This window comes from the organism of the source record quoted next, unplaced genomic scaffold (assembly GCF_019419815.1).
Source record: "Pyrus x bretschneideri cultivar Hongxiangsu unplaced genomic scaffold, Pyrus_bretschneideri_v1 Contig71, whole genome shotgun sequence".
NCBI lineage: Eukaryota > Viridiplantae > Streptophyta > Magnoliopsida > Rosales > Rosaceae > Pyrus > Pyrus x bretschneideri.
In genome coordinates, this window is record NW_025999811.1 from 1,984,132 (window position 1) to 2,003,950 (window position 19,819).

The 19,819-nt window shown below is 35.5% G+C and overlaps 4 protein-coding genes across 5 annotated transcripts; 2 read left to right on the plus strand and 2 right to left on the minus strand.

The window, feature by feature from the left end:
• Positions 1 to 246: 246 nt before the first annotated feature.
• Positions 247 to 5,550, plus strand: LOC103927248 (probable fructokinase-6, chloroplastic). 2 transcript variants are annotated; one of them, XM_009336142.3, is made up of 7 exons: positions 247 to 397; positions 2,032 to 2,240; positions 2,586 to 2,798; positions 3,420 to 3,617; positions 3,761 to 3,898; positions 4,293 to 4,409; positions 5,196 to 5,550. In XM_009336142.3, exons 1-7 carry the CDS (start codon positions 247 to 249, stop codon positions 5,328 to 5,330), a joined length of 1,161 nt encoding a protein of 386 aa, XP_009334417.2. In that variant the 3' UTR covers positions 5,331 to 5,550. The 2 variants fall into 2 exon arrangements, with proteins under 2 accessions (XP_009334417.2, XP_048430432.1); XM_048574475.1 differs by having other exon boundaries at positions 274 to 397; positions 2,019 to 2,240.
• A 2,297-nt stretch (positions 5,551 to 7,847) lies between these two features.
• Positions 7,848 to 8,489, plus strand: LOC108865550 (polcalcin Bet v 4). Its single transcript, XM_018642574.2, has one exon. The coding sequence runs from the start codon at positions 7,989 to 7,991 to the stop codon at positions 8,244 to 8,246; it is 258 nt and encodes an 85-aa protein (XP_018498090.1). The 5' UTR covers positions 7,848 to 7,988; the 3' UTR covers positions 8,247 to 8,489.
• Positions 8,490 to 9,359: 870 nt separating this feature from the next.
• LOC125472696 (ATP-dependent DNA helicase pif1-like) lies at positions 9,360 to 11,309 on the minus strand. Its single transcript, XM_048574415.1, has one exon. It carries the CDS (start codon positions 11,307 to 11,309, stop codon positions 9,360 to 9,362), a length of 1,950 nt encoding a protein of 649 aa, XP_048430372.1.
• LOC125472697 lies at positions 11,306 to 13,227 on the minus strand. Its single transcript, XM_048574416.1, has 5 exons — positions 12,841 to 13,227; positions 12,574 to 12,757; positions 11,980 to 12,433; positions 11,592 to 11,709; positions 11,306 to 11,416 (listed from the first exon to the last, which is right to left on the minus strand). Exons 1-5 carry the CDS (start codon positions 13,225 to 13,227, stop codon positions 11,306 to 11,308), a joined length of 1,254 nt encoding a protein of 417 aa, XP_048430373.1.
• Positions 13,228 to 19,819: the final 6,592 nt, after the last annotated feature.

A 19,819-nucleotide genomic window follows, 5' to 3' on the forward strand; every position in this document is an offset into this window, starting at 1 on the left:
GATGGAATAGATTTCGTCACACATGGCAACAAAACAAAGGCTTCGGGGGGGCCAACCAATTAGAACAACAAAGTTCATCGGCAGTCCAAAGAACTTTGACAAGGCGACAAACATTACGACTACGCCACTGCTCTCCTGCTTTGCTTTCTCCGCTGCCATTTTCCATTCCACAAGAGCTTCAGAGTAAAATCGAAATTGGAAGTTCTCAACTGGTTCGAATTCTCTTCTGGGTCTGCGATTGTTTTGATGGCTCTTCATTCTACTGCTTTCTGCTTCGGCGGGGTGGTTTCTTTGCCTCGCAATTCGGTTTCTTTTAGTCAACGGACAGTCAGAGCCTCTGCATTTGCTTCCCCACCACCTCTCAGTTCTTCCTCCATTGCCAGATTGAATGTCCAAGGTAATGCTTTGGTTTCTGAGTTCTATCTGCCTCTTTGGAATATGGGTTTTGTTTGGTTCTGATTTTTATCTGATTATTTTGCTGAATTATGACGTACTTTTGGGGCGTTTGTGTGATGTTCCTGAATTGGATTGAAGTATTGTATGAATTGTTCATTTGGGGGCGTTTGTGTGATGTTCCTGGATTGGATTGAAGTATTGTATGAATTGTTCATTTGGGTAATTGGAGTTCGTCGGGCATTATTTGCATTTTCTGGTAAAATTTTCGTTTGGGTATTTGGATCATGAATGTTAGAATTGCATTTTTGTGATCGGTTGTTGTTGACTGCATATGTGAGACGTCTAGCTCTATAAGTGTCCCGATTTTATCTTTATCTTTGGCAATTGAAGTGAAAGCTGCAAGCGCGGGACCTTTTAATTGTAAAATAAATGCAAAATGTTAAGAACGAGGACAGACTGAAACTGGAATGTCATCCAGTTTGGGATTTTAGGATTCCGTGATATGAGAAGGAAAGAAGAAGGAAGGATATTGGAAAGTTCCAAGGTAGAGACTGGAGAGCAGTGCATACTCGCATCGAGGTATGCCAGATAACTTACATCAGTGTTCACACTGAAGTCCTCCATTAGAGAAAGGTGGGGAATCCACCAAGCATCCAAAACCTAAAAGAAATGTTTCGATTGGCCATGGGACAGTTGAGAGGAGCATCACTGCTGGTATTGCTCTCTTCCGAGAGTTATAGGAGCATTTAGGTTCAAGCAGAGCCAGCAGCTCATGGTCAACATGTCAAATACATTTGAAAGTTTGATTTTGTAAAGATAGTTGAAGGGGATAATTCACCAGTAAAAAACCCTTGTGCACCGAAAAGCTGTGGTACCTGAGTTATCTTGGTCGACTGCTGAAATCTTTGGTTGACCAGGAGTATCTGGTACCCCGAGAAAACCTTTCAGCCCACTTAGAGTGTGGCTGGTTGACCAGCCAATGTCCTTGTCTTCCAGGACAGCTTTTAGTCATCCTGAATGTTAATTTAGCTGTGGTTTTTCCTGTTTTGACTTTTTATTGTGCCTAATGTCCATTCAGTTTTTAGTTACTCCTAAGAATCTCTGTCATATCCTATACTATTTTGACTATTCTAGACTAATAGGCACATGCTATCTCTATGTTCGTTGCTCAAAGAACTTATCATAGTTCAGTCTCTTTAACCCTAACCAAAACCTGGAAGTACTCTAGAGGTCAGGTGATGTCTTGATCTACTCGTAGTTGTCTTGATTCCATCTTGATTGTCTTGACTTTGTCTTAATTCCACCTTTACTCCTAATGCTCTTTAGGCATCCAAGTTGTCTCATTTTATAATGCACTGCACGTTCTATTTTGATGTCACTGTTCAGTAAATGTGCATGCCATGAAATTTGCCAAACTAAATTCCTGGATTCTACATGTTGTTCTTGGATTGCTGTAATTAGGACCATGAGCTTGTGCTTTCTTAAATTTCGCTATTTGTGCAGAACATGCTTTGCATATGACTTGAATCATGAGTGACATTACCATACAGCTTTTGGTCTTCTGCTTACTTAATTATCAAAGTTTCCTGTTGTTAAAAACTGAGCCTTTCACTGTCTGACAGTAAAATATTTTAGGAAAAGCATTTGCAGGAGATGTGCTACTGGACACAAAAGAATCCTCCCTTGTGGTTTGTTTCGGGGAAATGCTGATTGATTTTGTCCCAACTACTAGTGGACTTTCATTGGCTGAGGCACCTGCATTTAAAAAAGCTGCTGGAGGAGCCCCTGCTAATGTTGCAGTTGGCATAGCTCGTCTTGGTGGCTCATCAGCTTTTATTGGAAAGGTATCATTTTAAATATATGTATCCATATTATTGTTATTCTGGTTTCTAAATGAAGTCCACGGTTACTTAATATTTTAAGTCATTAACTAATAATTTGACCACTTTCAACATAGCCTACCTTGCCTATCATAGTTGCATTGTGCATGCTTAGACACTTTCAACCTAGTTTTCTATTGTATTTCTTAGCTGTATTGTTGCATCTTAGTTCTTCTTATGCATTAAAGTAGTGAAACAAAAACAAAACTAGTTCTCTCGTGTTGTGCCAATTGTTTACTGTTTTATAAAATCTTGAGTTCAGGGCAATGTTATCCTTTCAGGTATTTTATATTTATGCAATGCCTGCAGGTCGGGGAAGATGAATTTGGATACATGCTTGCTGATATACTAAAGGAGAATAATGTGAACAATGAGGGAATGCGTTTTGATCCTGGTGCACGAACTGCTTTAGCTTTTGTTACATTGACGAGTGATGGGGAACGTGAGTTCATGTTTTATCGTAACCCTAGTGCTGATATGTTGCTTCAAGAAGCTGAACTTGATCTTGATTTAATTAGGAAGGTATGAAACAGTTGCTGTTGTTAGTTAAATAACACTGAAAGATTATAATTGTAAAGAGTCAAAAGAAGGCAAGGATAAATATATCTTATAAAGGAAATGTCTAGAGAACTAACTATCTTGCATGGTTTATCATCTGATTAATGACTGGTAAACCTAAACCAACTTTTCAATATCACATAGTACACCTCACATGAGAAGGATACTTAAATTTGAACTCTTTATTCCAGAATCCAAACCCACTTACATTTATGCATCTGAGACATCATGACAGCCGCAGACTCCGGTATCAGTGTGTTTCATTTAGGTCACCCCATTTTGGGCTCTTCTTATTGTTGGATATCAACTTGCATGCCTGTCTGACATGATTTTATTTTGCAGAGTTTTGTCCGTTTATTTTTTTAAGGTGGTGCTGTCCACACACCCATTTTTACCTCCCACACACCTCTTGTTAATTTCTATCCATTGATCTTTTCTATTCATTCAATCTGTTGGCCGGAAATTGAGAGGGCTGTGCCAAAAGTAAAAAGGGGTGTGTGGATAGCACCACCCATTTTTTATTTGACTTGTTAGTCATTTTCTTTATAGTAATGTTCGGAGTCTGTCTTGACCATCCTGTGGCAGGCAAAAATATTACATTATGGTTCTATAAGTCTTATCACGGAACCATGCAAGTCAGCTCATATTGCAGCAACAAAAGCTGCAAAGGACGCTGGTGTAGTTCTGTCCTACGATCCCAACCTCAGACTTCCACTGTGGCCTTCCGCAAAGAGTGCTAGAGAAGGAATTTTGAGTATATGGGACACTGCTGATGTTATCAAGGTAATTAAACCTTTAACTATGCAGATTATGCACTTGTAGGTTCATATTTGATTTTCATTGTCCCTTTTGTGAAAATGGTAAAGGGGAAGTGCTAAAAGAAATTGGAAATATTGCGTCAGAAAATTTGATTATTTGTTTTTCAGATAAGTGAAGAAGAGATTTCTTTTCTAACGGAAGGAGAAGATCCATATGATGAAAATGTTGTTCGCAAATTGTACCATCCAAATCTTAAATTACTTCTGGTCACTGAGGGCCCTGATGGTTGCAGGTACTACACCAAGGTAAGCTTTCAAATATGCTCTTACACATTGACTCATGCATTATAACGTGTGAATCTTAGAGTATTATTAATTTAATAAAAAATAGTTCAAGTAATATCATAAGAGTGTTTGAGATATGTTGAAAGTGTGAAAAAAAATGATGAATGTATTAATTGCACAGTTTGATATTGATGATACTATAAAGTGAGTATATATCAATTTTGGTGAATTAGTTTGATTTTATTAGCAATCTCAGTAAAAGCAATTAATTTGATTCTCGTGTGAATACCAAGTAGGAGCAATTTTGACTGCTTGCTTCTCTCTGCGCATCTTTTTCCAAACATTTCTGAAACCACAATATACTTCTCTTCCTAGCGTTTGTGTATCTGAAACCGCACATTATATGTATTTGCAGGAATTCAGTGGAAGAGTCAAGGGTATGAAGGTAGATGCAGTGGACACCACTGGTGCTGGGGACGCATTTGTGGCTGGAATATTATCACAACTAGCTGTTGATCTTTCTTTGCTTCAGGTACTGCATCTTGGACACAAAAATTTAGAGAACTTTCGGGCTTGTTTGATTTGTAGGATTGGATTGGGAATGGGTAAACCCCTAATCTCAAGGCATTTTGAGGGGAGAAGAAAAAACTATGACCAACTAGAGGATAGAAGATGGATTACTCATGAAGAAATCTATCCATTCCAATCCTATCCGAAAAATGGTAGGGGTAGAAGGAATGAGTTTCTTCATGTCTAATCCTTTTCTAATCCCCTCGTCTACATACCAGGGTTATTTTAGTGCTAGTGGGTTACATTGTTAAATGTTAGGGGGGAGGGATATCAGTGGGTCAAATTGACAAACGATAGTCTAAACCCTCTACGTACTAGATATCTTCCTTGGAAATCCTTTCCTAATTAACTGGGCAGCTGTGATCTTGCCTCTTGAAGAATAAGAAAGATACCTTTGTTCCAGACGTTGCTAGAATAGAGTACAGGTGGTGACAGTGGCTTTTTGAGTTGTAGAAGATAATTTCAACATTATATATTTTCGACTTATTTGTTATTCATCATATGACTTGGGAATTACTCCATTTTATTTGTTGAAATTCTCAAATTATAAACATAGTGTTGGATAGTGGTAGAGCTTCTTTATTAAAGACTAGATTTAAGCATGTACTGCATTTAAACCCTACTTGTCGTCCATTTTATTGACTGAAAATATAGCGTTCGAAGTTATATCCTACATTATTATGTTTTTTTTAACAATAGATTATGCCTGTCAACCTAAAGAGAGTGGCCATCTGGATTTGAAATGCAGGACGAGGACAAACTGAGAGATGCGCTCGTGTTTGCTAACGCTTGCGGCGCATTGACTGTGACGGAGAGAGGTGCTATTCCGGCATTGCCAACTCGAGAATCGGTGTTGAATGTCCTTCTCAAGTCTGTAGCCTAGGTTTTTTCAAGTAAGTATAACTACCTGCTATCCAATAAATGTAAACTTCAGATCTACTGTCGTAGCCAGTTTGCGGTGTTGTGAGATAGACCTCAACCATTTGTAGCAAAATTAATTGGTTCAACGAAATATGTTGTTGATTGTATAACACCATGTCACTGTAATTCAATAAACGTTCGTTCTGAGGTACGACGTTAATAACATTCTTTTACCTTTCTCATGTTTCTGATCCAAATATTTTCATCGTTTATTTTACCACGCGTTTTTGTTTTGCCTACAACTTACCATGTAGCTTTGTATCTGGTATATTATCGGGTCTAGTTTTCAAGTGACCCCCATACAAAGTTGGGGACTCGTCATAGGTTTTTATCGAGCACGCATGTAATTTTTGTGGACTCATAGCAACACGGCTGCATTGTCACGTTCTGTTACTGTCTCTAGAATGTACAAGCTATGTTTTTGCAAATCACTTGTATATGTTTGCTTTCTATAATCTTCTCTTTTGTTTCCTTGATTGTGGAATCCATGTGTTAGGCAGCTTGATTACCTAATCTTCTGGAACTTCCATTCTCAAGCTCATATGGGACTTAGAACCGAATATTGCCGGAAACAAGTCCTTTCAGTCAATTGTCCTTTGTTAGAGCACGTCGTTTCGGAACTTATGGCCATTGTCTTTTTCTTTTTTCAAACATGCGATATTATTTATACTAACAGTGAGGTACTAGGCCAAACCTCACAACTGACTAGCTATAATAATTAGGATGGTTTGAATTTGCTTTTGATAATAATTGAACTTAAGATCTCTCAGCTATAAGTGAAAAAGAATACAACTAAACTATGGTAGAGCCGCACTGTTAAGAGGTGGTTTTATTAATTTCGATGTTTATCATATGTGTGTACGACTACATTGCTAACACATTCTAATACAAGTGAGCCTAACATAGTAAGGCTCATGTGTATTAAAATGTAGCAATGCAATCAATATTATGCGTTTAATAAAAATTAAAAAATATTTACCAAAAAGAAAAATAAAAAATAGGATAAATTACATTTTCATACCTCAGGTTTGAGGTTTATTTCAATTCATTACAACATCTTTAAAACATTTCACTTTCATACCTTAACTACTATTTTATTTCAAAATAACACCTCTGTTACATTTTCCATCCATTGATCCATTAAATGTTGACGTGGTTGACACATATATGCCACATGGCTGCCAAATGTTTGCCACGTGGCAAATAAAATAATTTAAATTTTTTATTTTTTAAAAAACCTGAATTTTCTCAAAAATAATAATTGAAACCCACAATCCCTCCCCCCCCCCCCCCCGGGCCCGGCAGTGACCCACATCTGCAAGAACAAGAAGAAGAGGGAGGAAGAAAGAAAGAAAAAAAAACCCCAAAATCCCACCCAAGCCACCCCTCCCAAAAATCCCCCATCAACCGCCCCTAAAAATCCCACCCGAGATTAGGTGGATCTACCACAAAACCAGTCCAAAAGTCATCTCAAACTCAAAGTATATTCAAAACTCACCAATACAGGAAATCACCAGATTGCGGAGGGCTCAGTGGGGCCAGGGGGGTTAGGGATAGTTTCAATTTTTTTCTTTCTTTCTTCCTTCCTCCCTCCTCTTCTTCTTGTTCTTGCAAATTGTCCTTCTTCTTGCATATGTGGGTCGCTTTGGGGGGCCCGGGGGGGGGGGGGGGGCGTTGAAGGATAGTTTCAAAATTTTTTTTTTTTTCTTTCTTCCTCCCTCTTCTTCTTCTTCTTCTTCTTCTTCTTGTATATATGTGGCAGCCACGTTAGCATTTAACAAATCAATGGATGGAAAATGTAACAGATGTATTATTTTGAAATAAAATAGTACTTAATGTATGAAAGTGAAATATTTTGAAGATGTTGTAAGGAATTGAAATAGATCCCAAACATGAAGTATGAAAGTATAATTTATCCAAAAAAATAAGTGTACAAATTATAAGTAATGTGAGTCAATTGAAAGAAAATCTCCCAAATCACATAATCCATTCAACATCATGATTCTCATATCACCACATGTATTTGACGCGTGGAATGCACTTCGTCCCTTCAAGAACTTTCCACTTTTGGTTAACACATCCATTAGTACTATTTCACCGAACCATTGCAACTGTCTTTTTCTTTAAATAGTAATAAAAATGGATAAACAACTAAAACATGTAACCAATCCTCTTACAAATTGACCAAAAATTATCCACCAAAACAAACCAAATATATGTCCACGTTTTCTTTATTTATGCAGAAAAGGACACCTGTATTCATTTTCTTAGACGCTAGATTGTAAGAAAGAAAATGACCAGTGAGGATTTATGTATTTCCCGAACAACAAGCTCTACAACAAGTTATGTTAGAAAAATTCTTTTTCCTTATTTGGGTAAAAGTATTGAAAGTTTCATTCTTTAGGCAAATATCCGCAATTCATTTTCAAACCCCTATTTTGAAGGACTACCTTACCTTTTTAGAAAATCATCTCTTTAAGAACCAAACTATTTATCGGTCACTTCATTCATTTATCGCAAACCAATATTTGCTTTTACATCTTAATTTCACATTCATCAATCATCAAGAAACCAAAACTCAACCTAGAGAAAACACATTTTGATCTAACCATTTCAAAAAATGGCCGAAGAAGATCCTAAAGAAAAGGCTGATCGAGAGAGAATTTTCAAGCGGTTTGACACCAACGGTGATGGCCTAATTTCTGCAACCGAGCTAGGAGATGCATTAAAAACACTAGGCTGCGTTCAACCCGATGAAGTGAAATTTATGATGGCGGAGATCGATACTGACGGTGATGGCTTCATTTCGTACCAGGAGTACTTGAATTTTGCTCTAGCTAACCGTGGTTTAATTAAGGATGTTGCCAAGATATTTTAGGGGCAACGTTCATCTTCAATTTTATTAATTTGTTTATGCCATTCTCTTTAATGTGTTGTGTGTTTATGTGTTAATTCAATTTTTATTGAATAGAAATGATTTGGTAGTTGGACTGTAAACTTCTTATTCCCATACCATACATATGGTACCATTTGTTTAAGTGTACAAATGCCAAATGATATCTTGGTGTATTTATTTATATATTTGTTTATATATGAGTTGTGCTCACGAATGAGAAACTGAAACACATGGCTTTGAAATTATGAATGAATGCTTTTAATCACTTAAACTGTAAACTCTACTTTATAATTATTTTCATATATTTTATATAGACAATTTTTGAAACATCCCGACCAGAATTAAGGCGTGCTGGCGGTCACGGAAGAACCATCATGGGAGTGCTCGTGTGAGTTTCCAGAACCATCATGGGAGAACCATCATGGGAGAACCATCATGGGAGTGCTCGGAAGAACCATCACGGGCGCTACGCGCCCCTAAATGTGTATTATGTTAGTTTTGTTCCATTGTGGTTGTCAATGTATATGCTTTAGAAAGTATGATACCAAGTTTGGAGGTGAGGTATGAAATCTAGAAGATGACTGCTCCTAATTGGAAGCAATAAATTGAAGTTGTTGACGTGGATACTCTCTCACACGCAGCAATACCTATTACGGTGTTCTCAAGCACGTGCGAAAGACACTTTTTAAATCATGGCACGCTACACGCAACTTACACATTTTAGATGTATTTATATGCGAGGATTGGTTCAAAGTATAGAAACATAAAATAAAGGCGATTATCATATCTAATAATACAGGCGGAATCTAAAGTATTTTGTCTAGAATATGTAAAAAAAAAAAAAAAAGTAATAAATAACAGAGAAGATCCTTATAATTTAGTTCCAACTAAAAGTTAAATAAAAAGTATAAAAACAATCCGAGAAATTTAATTGACCTTGATGCACATGACACCAAAAAATATAATGAACTCATATCATTCCGTCCTGTTGAAAATTTAATGCGTTTGGTTAAAATCAAATATTAGCATTATTTGTAATTGAAGTGCATTAAAAGTTAAAAAAGGGAATTAAACATTAAAAAAAAGAATGTAACCTTATGTTGAATTCAAGGGAAGCAAAATATCTTTGTACACAACATTTCTTGTGAAGACTCCTTCGTTACCGTGTAACTCTCCTTTCTTTACCAAGACTTTTGTTGTAGACGCTGAAACTCCTCTTGATAAAGCCATGTACAATTGTCTATGACTGAATACGTGATCTGGTAGATAAATACCCACATTTGGTATTGTCTGCCCTTGTGATTTATTTATAGTTAGTGCAAAACTCAATTTCACTGGAAACTGTTTTCTCATCATTTCGAATGGGAGTCCTGCACTTTCTATGGTCTTTAAAGAGATTCTTGGTAAAAACACTCTAGTTCCAGCAAATTGTCCAGATAAGATTTCGGCATCAATTAGATTATTGTAAGCTCCATGGCAAGCCAGTCTTGTACCATTGCACAACCCCATCTTCGAATCGATATTTCCCAAAAGCATTATCGGGGCACCTTTTTTCAAAGTTAACTGATGAGGGGGCATTCCACCAGGTGAGATTGAATTCAAGAATTCTTGTTGATACAAATTTCTCACATCGTCCTCAACTGAATCGAAAGAGTATAAGATATGTTCAATCCCCGGAAATTTATCGATGATCATTTTATTGATTTTGTCAGCATCCTCATTGTTTGGTGTTATAATTGCTCTTTCCACCAAGTATCTTGCATCACATACATGACATTCCAAATCGGGGAAAACTTCATTAACCAATTGGACAATGGATTCTTCACCATTCCATGGAATAACCATAGATGATGGTAATTGCATCATGTCGTCTATCATAGTTTCTTGTTCCCCATTACCAACATGAAGTAAGAACTCTGAAAAGTCTTGATCATTGATGGATCTCATGTTATGCCTAAGACGAATGATTTTCACGTGTTCCCAAAATGAAGCATTAATCATACTTGCTTGCATCAATTCAGATCTTGTACCTTTTGGAACAACTAGAAGAACTTGTCGAAAATCTCCTCCAAAGATTATGACCTTTCCTCCATATGGTAGGTCAACGCCCATTATATCTTTGAACGTTCGATCGAGAGCCTCAAATGCAAACCTGTGTGCCATTGGTGCTTCATCCCAAACAACAGCTGATGTTTTTCTTATCAATTCTGCCAAATCTGACTGGATACTAATAGAACATGTGGAAGATGCATCTGGACTGAGGGGAATTTTAAATCTAGAGTGTGCTGTTCTTCCACCTGGCAATATGGTTGCTGCAATTCCAGATGTTGCTGTTACCAATATAATATGACCCTTACTCCTTAAGGTTGCTAACAAAGCACGATATAAGTATGTCTTTCCTGTCCCTCCGGGACCATCCACAAAAAATATGGCATTGTCTCGTTGTTCAATAGCAGACACAATCGAGTTATACGCTACCATTTGGTCTTCATTTAGATTTTGTACCGCATTGAGGTCTGCTTCAGAGATGTCAAGTGAAACTTCATCTTGTATTATCCTTGGAATTGTGTTGTCTCTAACACAATCTTGTGTTATTTGTGGTAAATCGTAATCAGATACAGACTTACTATGTTGCACTAATAGTCCGTTCAAGTCTTGCAAAAGCTTGTTCAAGATAGAAGTATTATTTGTGGTACTTGAAGTAGAATAATCTTCCACCATAAAAGAATGAAATTCATCCCATAATCTTCTTACTCCATGTGGCTCGCAATAAACTAAGATGGTAACAAACAACCTTCGCAAAGCTGACGGCATGCGAATGTTAGTGGCTTCACAGAGACACTGTCTGATGCTATCATCATCTTCTAGCAAACCTTGTTGTTCCACTGCCTTCTTAAATGTTGGTTGTACAATGTCATTGACTGTTCTTAAATTCTCAAATGATGTTGGTCCTCTAACATGATTAAGAAGGATGCGTAAGTAGAATTTTTCACCCTCATTCGGCGAGACTGCATATATCCGGCCAATAACTTTATGGTTATTCATCCTCTCACTCTAGAGTTTATCTCTTTGACTCCATTTGAACCGTTTAGGGAATTCCCGGTATAAGTATTGTCGTGCTTCCGGGCAAGTGGTATTCTTGGTAAAAAACTCTGTCAGCATAGTCATCGAGTTAGTGTCATCTGCCAAAATATCTGTTACTCTTTGGTGAGGGTAAAAATGAATAGTTTGTCCTTCAGGAAGATGAATTTGTAATCGTTCCACCGATGGATAGAGTCGATTAGTTACAAATTTGAATATTCTCCATAAAGCTTCAGGTGCACAAACCCATCTTGCATCAACAAACTGCTTTATTTCATCTTGAATAGGTTCATGATGGACTTCAAAAGCTACTCGGTCGGGACCTTTGTAAACATATTTGTGCAGATACTTAACACTCTTAATGCTGCAACAAATCTCAACATTAATATGACAATCATATCTGAGGAGTAGCCATGAGTTATACGGAATGACCCACCGATTATCCACCATTATACATGCATTATGATCTAATGGGATTGGATCATGATTGTCTCTTCTACGATAGACTGGATAAGAATCATTTCCTTGAACTGTAGTTAGTGCAAATGGCTTAGGATAATTTCGTTTACAGCTACCACGTTTCATACAGGGTGACCGTGAATTGTGTATTCCACATGGACCATGTATCATATGCCTTAAGACGGCACCATACAATTTAGGCTCTTCATTTGGATTTGGTATTTCAGCCCGTACCACCTGATCATAATCATCTGGACTATTAAGCTTATCGTTTTCTTCTAACATGAGAAGCATGTGAACATGGGGGAGACCGCGCTTTTGAAACTCAATGACATATACATATGCAAGAACTTTGCCTAAAACACCTTTTTTTATAACATCATTCTTCAACTCTTCAAATTTTGCACGAAAAACCCTTGTAAGCAAATCTGGTCGATCTTGTGGTGTTTGGCCAGGTAGTAGCTCATCACTTATTTCTTCCCAAGTTGGATTACATGTCATTGTTAGGAAAATATCTGGTCTTCCATATTTTTGAACCAAAGTCATTGCATCTTGATACCTTTGATACATGTCTCGGGGACTACCAACAAAAGATGATGGTAATATAGTCCTACGACGACCGACGTCTCCTGTATTTGTTTTGTTATAGGTCGTTAATAAGTCTAAATATGTTTGTTTTGTTTCAACCTATTAATAAGTCTCATTTAATATGACAGAACATGAACTTAAAGAATATATATGTTTTATTATAAACTGATTAGCTTCATACCTGCATTATTTTGTCCTGCAATTAATGAGTCTTGCAGTCCTCGATAAAATTCAGATCGAATTGTGTGTTGATTATTACGCATCCATCTAAGCTTTTGTGATTCGATCTTGACGTAGTTATCAACTACATATTGTTGCAATAGGCGGCCACCACGAAGTAGAAGCGATTCGTCGTGTTGACGGATCTAAAATGATATAATTCATTGTTCAACACAATATAAGTTTTAAAAATAATATTGTATTCATAGAGATGAAGGTCTTAGGTTACCTGAAGAAGATACGAATAATAGTCACAACATGTCACTTTTCTGCTGTTGTTATTTCGAGTATTCACATCCCATCCATATGTTCCATAAGGTAACAACAATGGATATTGTAAAGGGTCATAGTAGCCGACACAGTCTTTGATACTCTTAAGTTGACCATCTGTAGTTTGCACAACAATATCTCGACCTCTAATGTTTTCTGATCCTTCACCACCTACTATGATTGCAGCAACCTGAGATGCAGACGGTAAACAATATTGTCGTTGATTCGCAGGCTGCTCTTTGATAATCAATCTACAACTTTGCAAATCTTGACGTTGCGCAAGGTGGTGAAATGTTTGCACAAATGGATTATATTGATTCAAGATTTGTTGGATTTTTTCAACCATATCTCTGTTTAGTGCTTCACTTTCTCTCATTCGATTGTCTATTTCATGAGCTGTGTCATATATATACATTTGTAGGAATCTCGGTCTACCATCTCTAATAGGCAAAAGACTTCCAATCTTATGATATATGGAACCTTGAGCACGAAATGTGTAAATACCACATCTTCATGTTGCTAGGTTTTCGTCAACATGAACTCCCATTGAAGTGAAGGCAAAAATGTGGTTGTAAGCTCGTATATTCTGCCTAAAATGTCTTCCCTCGGCAGATTGGTTGCAAAAAAGCTCAGTCATTTCAGGAGGGGACGGTGCCAATGGTAGAGCAAGCTTTCCACGTAAGCAACACATTTCAGATGTTTCATGAGAGAACAAACGGGCATGACAATCTGGACATGTGGTTGGATTTGGCATGTGAAATCTTGGGATTTCCATGTTTTCATTAAAGTTTCTAGCACAATTATGAATTGGCCTTCTTCCCATAGTATGATGTCAAGGTGGTACGTCCTCGTTAGGCTGGATCTCATTTTCATTAATGAGATTAAAAGCATCTGCTTAAAAAGGAAACATTAAAGGTGTTTCATGATTTAGAGAGCATAGTTGAAATTGTAGGTATTAATATTAAAAAAATGATACCTTCATTGATGATGGGCAGATAACAATGACTCATTGGAGTATTCGAACTGAATGATTGCGCTGTTGTATTTTCTGTTATAATCAAATGAAATGGAAGTAAGGTAATAAATAGTGTTTACAGTAATGATGATATTGATGTTTATCTTTTTCAAAGTTGTACTATGGTAGTTTGTGCGATTACCATTATTAGTGAAACTTTGTATTAGTCCATCCCAAGGCAAGCGTGTCCTATTCGATCGGGCAATTTGCCTTATATGAGTTAAGCGCATTGTTCTTGGAACTTGATTGCTGCTGCCTTCTCCAAACGGCACTATGTTTAGTCGTTCAACATGATTGCTACTGCCTTCATCGAATTGCACTATGTTAGGGTGTTGAACTTGATCGGCATCACCACCAAATAACATTATGTTTGAGCGTTGAATTTGTTGAACACGATAATTGGATCGTCGCCGTGCTAAATATTTGTGTCTGATCAGTAACATATGCATTTTGTTGCTCTAAACCAAGAAACGTAATGGTGCACGAAAAATATTAGTAAGCATAGAATATTATTTAAGTACCTACATACGTATTTTTTTTCCTTTTGTTTTTGTAATTGAATCATTGGTATACATTACGTTTTTTTTTTTTTTTCGTTTGATTGAGACTGCCTAGGTCACATAATAAGTGGCAGAGGAAGAAGAAAACAAAGAAAAAGTGAATGTTTGTATTTTGAGCTATTTTCTCTTTAAAGTCTGTAGCTTTTAGTGATCAGAAAAGCAAAAACTGTGGATTGTTTTGGATGCCAGACCTTGGATGAATAGTAATGTTTATTTTAATTGATCACAGAAAAGAAAAACACATTTTTTTTGGATGAGAGTGGTTTTCTTCTTGCCGTTTTCGGATGAAAATGAATGCAACGCCAATATCTATGAATCTAGGGTTTACTAAAATTTAGTGAATTTCATGCACTGAATCATTGATTTATGATTTCATTTCTCTGATTTGGGTTGTGCTTTTTGCTTCCTTTGATTTTGCATCTGTGTAATTATGTGCTGCATGTTTTTTTTTAACTTCACAATTATTTCCATTTAGTATCGATGTACTATATCTTTATGTGATGTTATTTTTATATTTTTCTCTTGACTATTATACTTGAACTGTTATTCCAAGTTTACATAATATTCCTTTCCTTCTTTGTTTATTTTTATTTTATTTTATTTATTTATTTATTTTTGTTGTTTGGAGTACTTATTAAAACGTTGGTCACTATGGTAAATATATACAATTCAAATGTTGAAATTATTATAGACATAACAGAATTATTAAATGGATGTTTGCATTGATAGTACAAAAAGGCAATGACAACTTAGAATCACTGATTTGTTCTATCTTAATATATTTGTCTTAATAATTTGTACAAAAATGTTAATACAACGTACGAATTGAATAGAGACAAAAAAAAAAAAAATCATAGTTACCCGCAGATGTCGATCCTATGTTTTCTTGGTTTCCTTCCGTTTGATTTTGGACTATATTGATTGAGTTCAAGCGGGTTTGATAATTGGCACGTCGTCGTATTGAAATTCGAGCCCGCTGTGATGAATTCATAGATTGTTGTCTTTGTCTTTGTTGATTGCTCCTATGATTTTGCCTTTGTTGATTACTTCTACGATACCTTTGGTCTGACTGTTGAAAATTGTGAATATTTGTTTGTCCAAAGTCAACTTCTTCATTGCCAACCTACATTGAGAAATTGCTAAACAGAATGAATTTTATTTTATTTTTGAAAAAGAAGAAAAAATATATCATCTGTACAAAAGAGGAATAATGCAGATAAGGTAACAACCTCTGACATATCGCTTCTATCATTCCCTCCATACTTGATATGTTGTAGTCCTCCAAAAATCTTAAAACTGAAATTTCAATTTGATGATTCTTAATAAAGGTAAAATTGAAGAAAAATATGAATACATGAAGAATGGCAAAGCAAAAAAGTGAAAAAATTGAAATAAAGAAGAATGATGAATCGGGCGTTGCTTAATACCTGTTTTATCCTACGTTGGAGTGTGAGAGTCTGTAAAACCAAGCAACAACTGTTGATAGCAATTGTATAACTGAGGGGAAAATTAACATTTGAATTTGGATATGGGAAAATAAGTAGGAACAGAAAGAATGGGATTATACGAACGGGGAAGTTAGTGCTTGTAGTGGGCAAGCTTCACGGTTTTTTGAAAACCCACGGCAACCTTTACCCCATTATTTCTCCCACGTTGGTTTCATTTTTTTTTTTTTTTAATCTATATATCATTTTATAAGATATTAGTATCTCCTCCTAGAATGGATAGAAATTTGTTGGAGACATCCTAATCCGTCTAAATTAGTTGGACCATATGCATATGTTAGTATAATGTATTAGATACTTTTTTTAATATAGATATTAATATTTTCTCCTAAAATGGAGGAGAAGTTATTCCGTTCTTGTTGTTTTATTTGTTTTTTTTCCCCAACATAACAAATTTGAATTTCTCTGTTTAATATCTCTCTCCTAAAATAGAAAGCAGTTATTCACCTTGTGGCCTTTTTTTAACTTTATTTTTTAATATTTATCTCCTAAAATGATGTTCTCAACTTTATTTTTTTAATTTGTTTTTGTTGCCTTTATCATTTATCTCTCCCTCCTCTTCATAACTGCTATCTTTTAAAGGATAATTATCATGATTTTTTATCTCCTCCTAAAATGGATAGAAATTAGTTGAAACATCCTAATCCGTCTAAATTAGTCGGACCATATAACTTCATATTACATTAAACATTTTGGCTAATATGTTATAAGCACAACCAACTCATCCATATTAAGAACCCAACAGAAATAATAAACTTGTGAACGTAAGGAAAGATGTGAACAGAAAATAAATTCAACAAAACTGGAAAAATGAAGAGAAGAAATTCCACTTATGAAAGGTGGTTAGGGAAAAAAAAAGAATCAAAAGTAGAAGAAATTCCACGACCGACCTGCGTATTTATCCTATTCAACAGTCGTTGTCAAACACTTCGGTGAAAGATCTACACATTGCTTATATCTGTGAGATGAATACGACAACCATTTGAGGTTGAATTAGTGAATTTCAAATACAATGGAAAAGAGAAAATGCAGACCACATCTTGATGAACAAAATTAGAGAAAATGGCGGATAAAAACGGAAAGGGAAATCGATTAGGTAATCATGATTAAAGGAAGATTAGAAATTTCATTAAAATAAAAAGAAGAATTGAAAGCAAAATCAAATGTAGAAGACAATTCCATTAATTGATAGAACAATCACGATTTGTCTGCATGTTTTAAGTTAAAAAGTAGCACTATTTTATTGATAAAAATTTGTATGTAACACCTCAAAAATATTAAGATTATATGGTATGGAGTTGGACATGGCGAAAAATATAAAACTTACAGCAGAAAGATGCTTAGAAGCATCCACTATGAGAACTGGTCCGCCGTTAACATCAAGAAAGTCGTGTGCATAAGTTTTTCCTGTTTTGGCTATACCCTCCACTCAATCACAGGATTAGGGAAGTACCAAAAACGAAACTTTAATCATAATTGCATTATTTTTCTGCTTTAAAGGGGTAAAAAAAAATCCAAAATGAAAGAAATTTCCCGACGTAAAATGTAAGTGACAGAACATGTTCAAGCAACAACTAATGCAAATTATGCAATTGAGCGAGCTAGTGAAGGATAAGTATTAACACACATAAATTATCTAATTTGAAGCTCATATCATGCGCAGCAAACCAAAACAAACAATTCAACTGAAAATTTGAAATTCAGATCAACCAAAACAAACCAAAGTCACTTACCATGGAAGATTATCACAAAATCGCATATTAAAATTTTATTAGATTTGGCATATACCTAATGTCTAAGGGATGCAATCACATTGCTTGCAGAAACAGAATAACATATACTTCAAAATTTCCTATTCTTGGCTTGAATTTAATATCACTTTTGTTTGGATTGCTATGAAACCACCACCAATCTCGAGCGAACACAGATCAAACCCTAACATTTCAAATTTTCCAAGATTTCAAAACTTCTATTTGCAGGCATCAATCACAAAATAAACACCAAAGAAGTCAATCACTAAGAAGACATCAAAAACCAAAATCAGATGCCAAAAATCCATAAAATTAAAAGAATTAAAATATGGGTTTTATTAATCGGGTAGTGAATCACTACAATACCACGAATGATGCTGAGAACTAAATCAAACAACAGTAAAAATTAAACCCTACTTTTTTTTTTTTTTAATTCGAAAAAAGAAAGAGGGTAATGATTTTTCTTCACAAACCTCTCTAACCCAATGAAGGGCGCTCCTATCAAGTCCTTCAGTGAACATATCTCTTCTGGGTTCATCGATCTGGAAAAAGTAGCCTTGTCAAAACTGAAAGAATTTCAAAGCAGTTCTTTCTACCTGAAAGAATTTAAAATGCCCAAGATCAGATTTTACATTTTACAATAAAATAAAAACCCAAAAATTATCAAATTATAGAAAACCAAACCGAATTTAAAGAAAATGCGCAGGAGAGAGACTTACCGATTTGTGTACATTCTTAGCATGCAAATGGGTGAGAACTGAAACCTGTAGAGAAATAGTAGTGAAAGAAGGAGAGAATATGGAGTGGTAGGCTGCAGTTAGAAAACAGAATGAATAGAGTTGTACGTGGAATTGTGTGAGGAAGAAGTTTGATCAGAAAATGGGGGAATAGAAGATAGACGTGGGTGGGTTGGTTCCTTGTATGGAAACTGCTATGCAGTTTGAAAATTAAACGTGCTAATCCTGAAGATTTTTCTCCCCACGTTGGTTGTTCTCTCTCCTAAAATGGAGGAGTTATCTGTTTCTTTTTCTTTTTCTGTTAATAAAACAAATTTTATATTTTTGTATTCTGACAAAAATGTCCATGAGTTTTTTAATGTATTATATTGTGTCGGTTTTTGTTTTTTTTTTTGTTTGAGGGTTATTTTAGTCTAGATTTTTTTGGTGAAACCTTGAGACACCAAAGTTGATTGCTGGCTTTCTAATATTAAAGATATATATATGTATATATAAAACGAAAATGTATTGAAAGTCAACGTATCTACATATCGTGTTGCATGTGCATGGACGTTAATTTTATTTATTTGGATAATGCTACCTGTAAATGGCAAAAGTTGGCTAAAATCTGACATTTGGCCAGTAAAATCACGTTTGATGTGACACTGTAACAAAAAATCAGTCCCCCAAAAACCTTGAGACTTGAGTCTTGAATTAATGGCACTTCAAATATCAAATGTTCCAACTAATCGCCATCAAAGGTCAAATGTCATAGACCTATCTCTAAAGAGAATCCTACGGAAACAAATTTGAAGGTAGGAAGAAATTTCAATCGATATCTTAATTTTACTGTTAAATTAGGTTTTTGAGAGAATAGGTGTTGTCGATTAATTTTTTAAAATTATTTTATTGTGTGGATCCTCTCAATGTAGCAATTATAAATCTTAAAATTTTATTTTAAATATTATTTTTTTAAATAGATCCTATAGATATTATTTATAACTATATATATATGGACTAGAGGAAGAGAAAATTTGGCATTGTCAATTCAACTATCAAATTAATATTTGACATTTATTTTTTAAAATTTTCATCCAAGATGCTCTTAGAAGTTAGCTTTCAAATTTCAAGGCTTAATGGTTGTCCAACAAGATACCATGCAAGTGAGATTTTGAGTTCCATCCTCCCCCTCTACCCTACTTATTTGTCAATTTGTAGGGTGCAGTGGGATTGTAAGTGAGGAAGGACATAACCTTGATGCACATTGTCGACGTATTTAATAACAGCTTAAGTTTTGGAGAACTAGCCATTGTCCAACGAAAATCTTAAAAATCATGTCTAACTCGGGCCAGTTTTCTTCTTACGAAATCTCTCAAGCAAACGTGAGCTGC

Excerpts from the sequence above, each read along its gene's own strand:
- LOC103927248 (XM_009336142.3), top strand. The coding sequence starts at position 247 with ATGGCTCTTCATTCTACTGCTTTCTGCTTCGGCGGGGTGGTTTCTTTG. Across the intron at positions 398-2,031 it reads TGCCAGATTGAATGTCCAAG|GAAAAGCATTTGCAGGAGAT; the intron begins GTAATGCTTTGG and ends AAAATATTTTAG. Across the intron at positions 3,618-3,760 it reads ACACTGCTGATGTTATCAAG|ATAAGTGAAGAAGAGATTTC; the intron begins GTAATTAAACCT and ends TTTGTTTTTCAG.
- LOC108865550 (XM_018642574.2), top strand. The coding sequence starts at position 7,989 with ATGGCCGAAGAAGATCCTAAAGAAAAGGCTGATCGAGAGAGAATTTTC.
- LOC125472696 (XM_048574415.1), bottom strand. The coding sequence starts at position 11,309 with ATGAATAACCATAAAGTTATTGGCCGGATATATGCAGTCTCGCCGAAT.
- LOC125472697 (XM_048574416.1), bottom strand. The coding sequence starts at position 13,227 with ATGGTTGAAAAAATCCAACAAATCTTGAATCAATATAATCCATTTGTG. Across the intron at positions 12,758-12,840 it reads ATTATTCGTATCTTCTTCAG|ATCCGTCAACACGACGAATC; the intron begins GTAACCTAAGAC and ends ATATCATTTTAG. Across the intron at positions 11,417-11,591 it reads AGTTTGTTGATGCAAGATGG|AGTTTTTTACCAAGAATACC; the intron begins GTTTGTGCACCT and ends CTATGCTGACAG.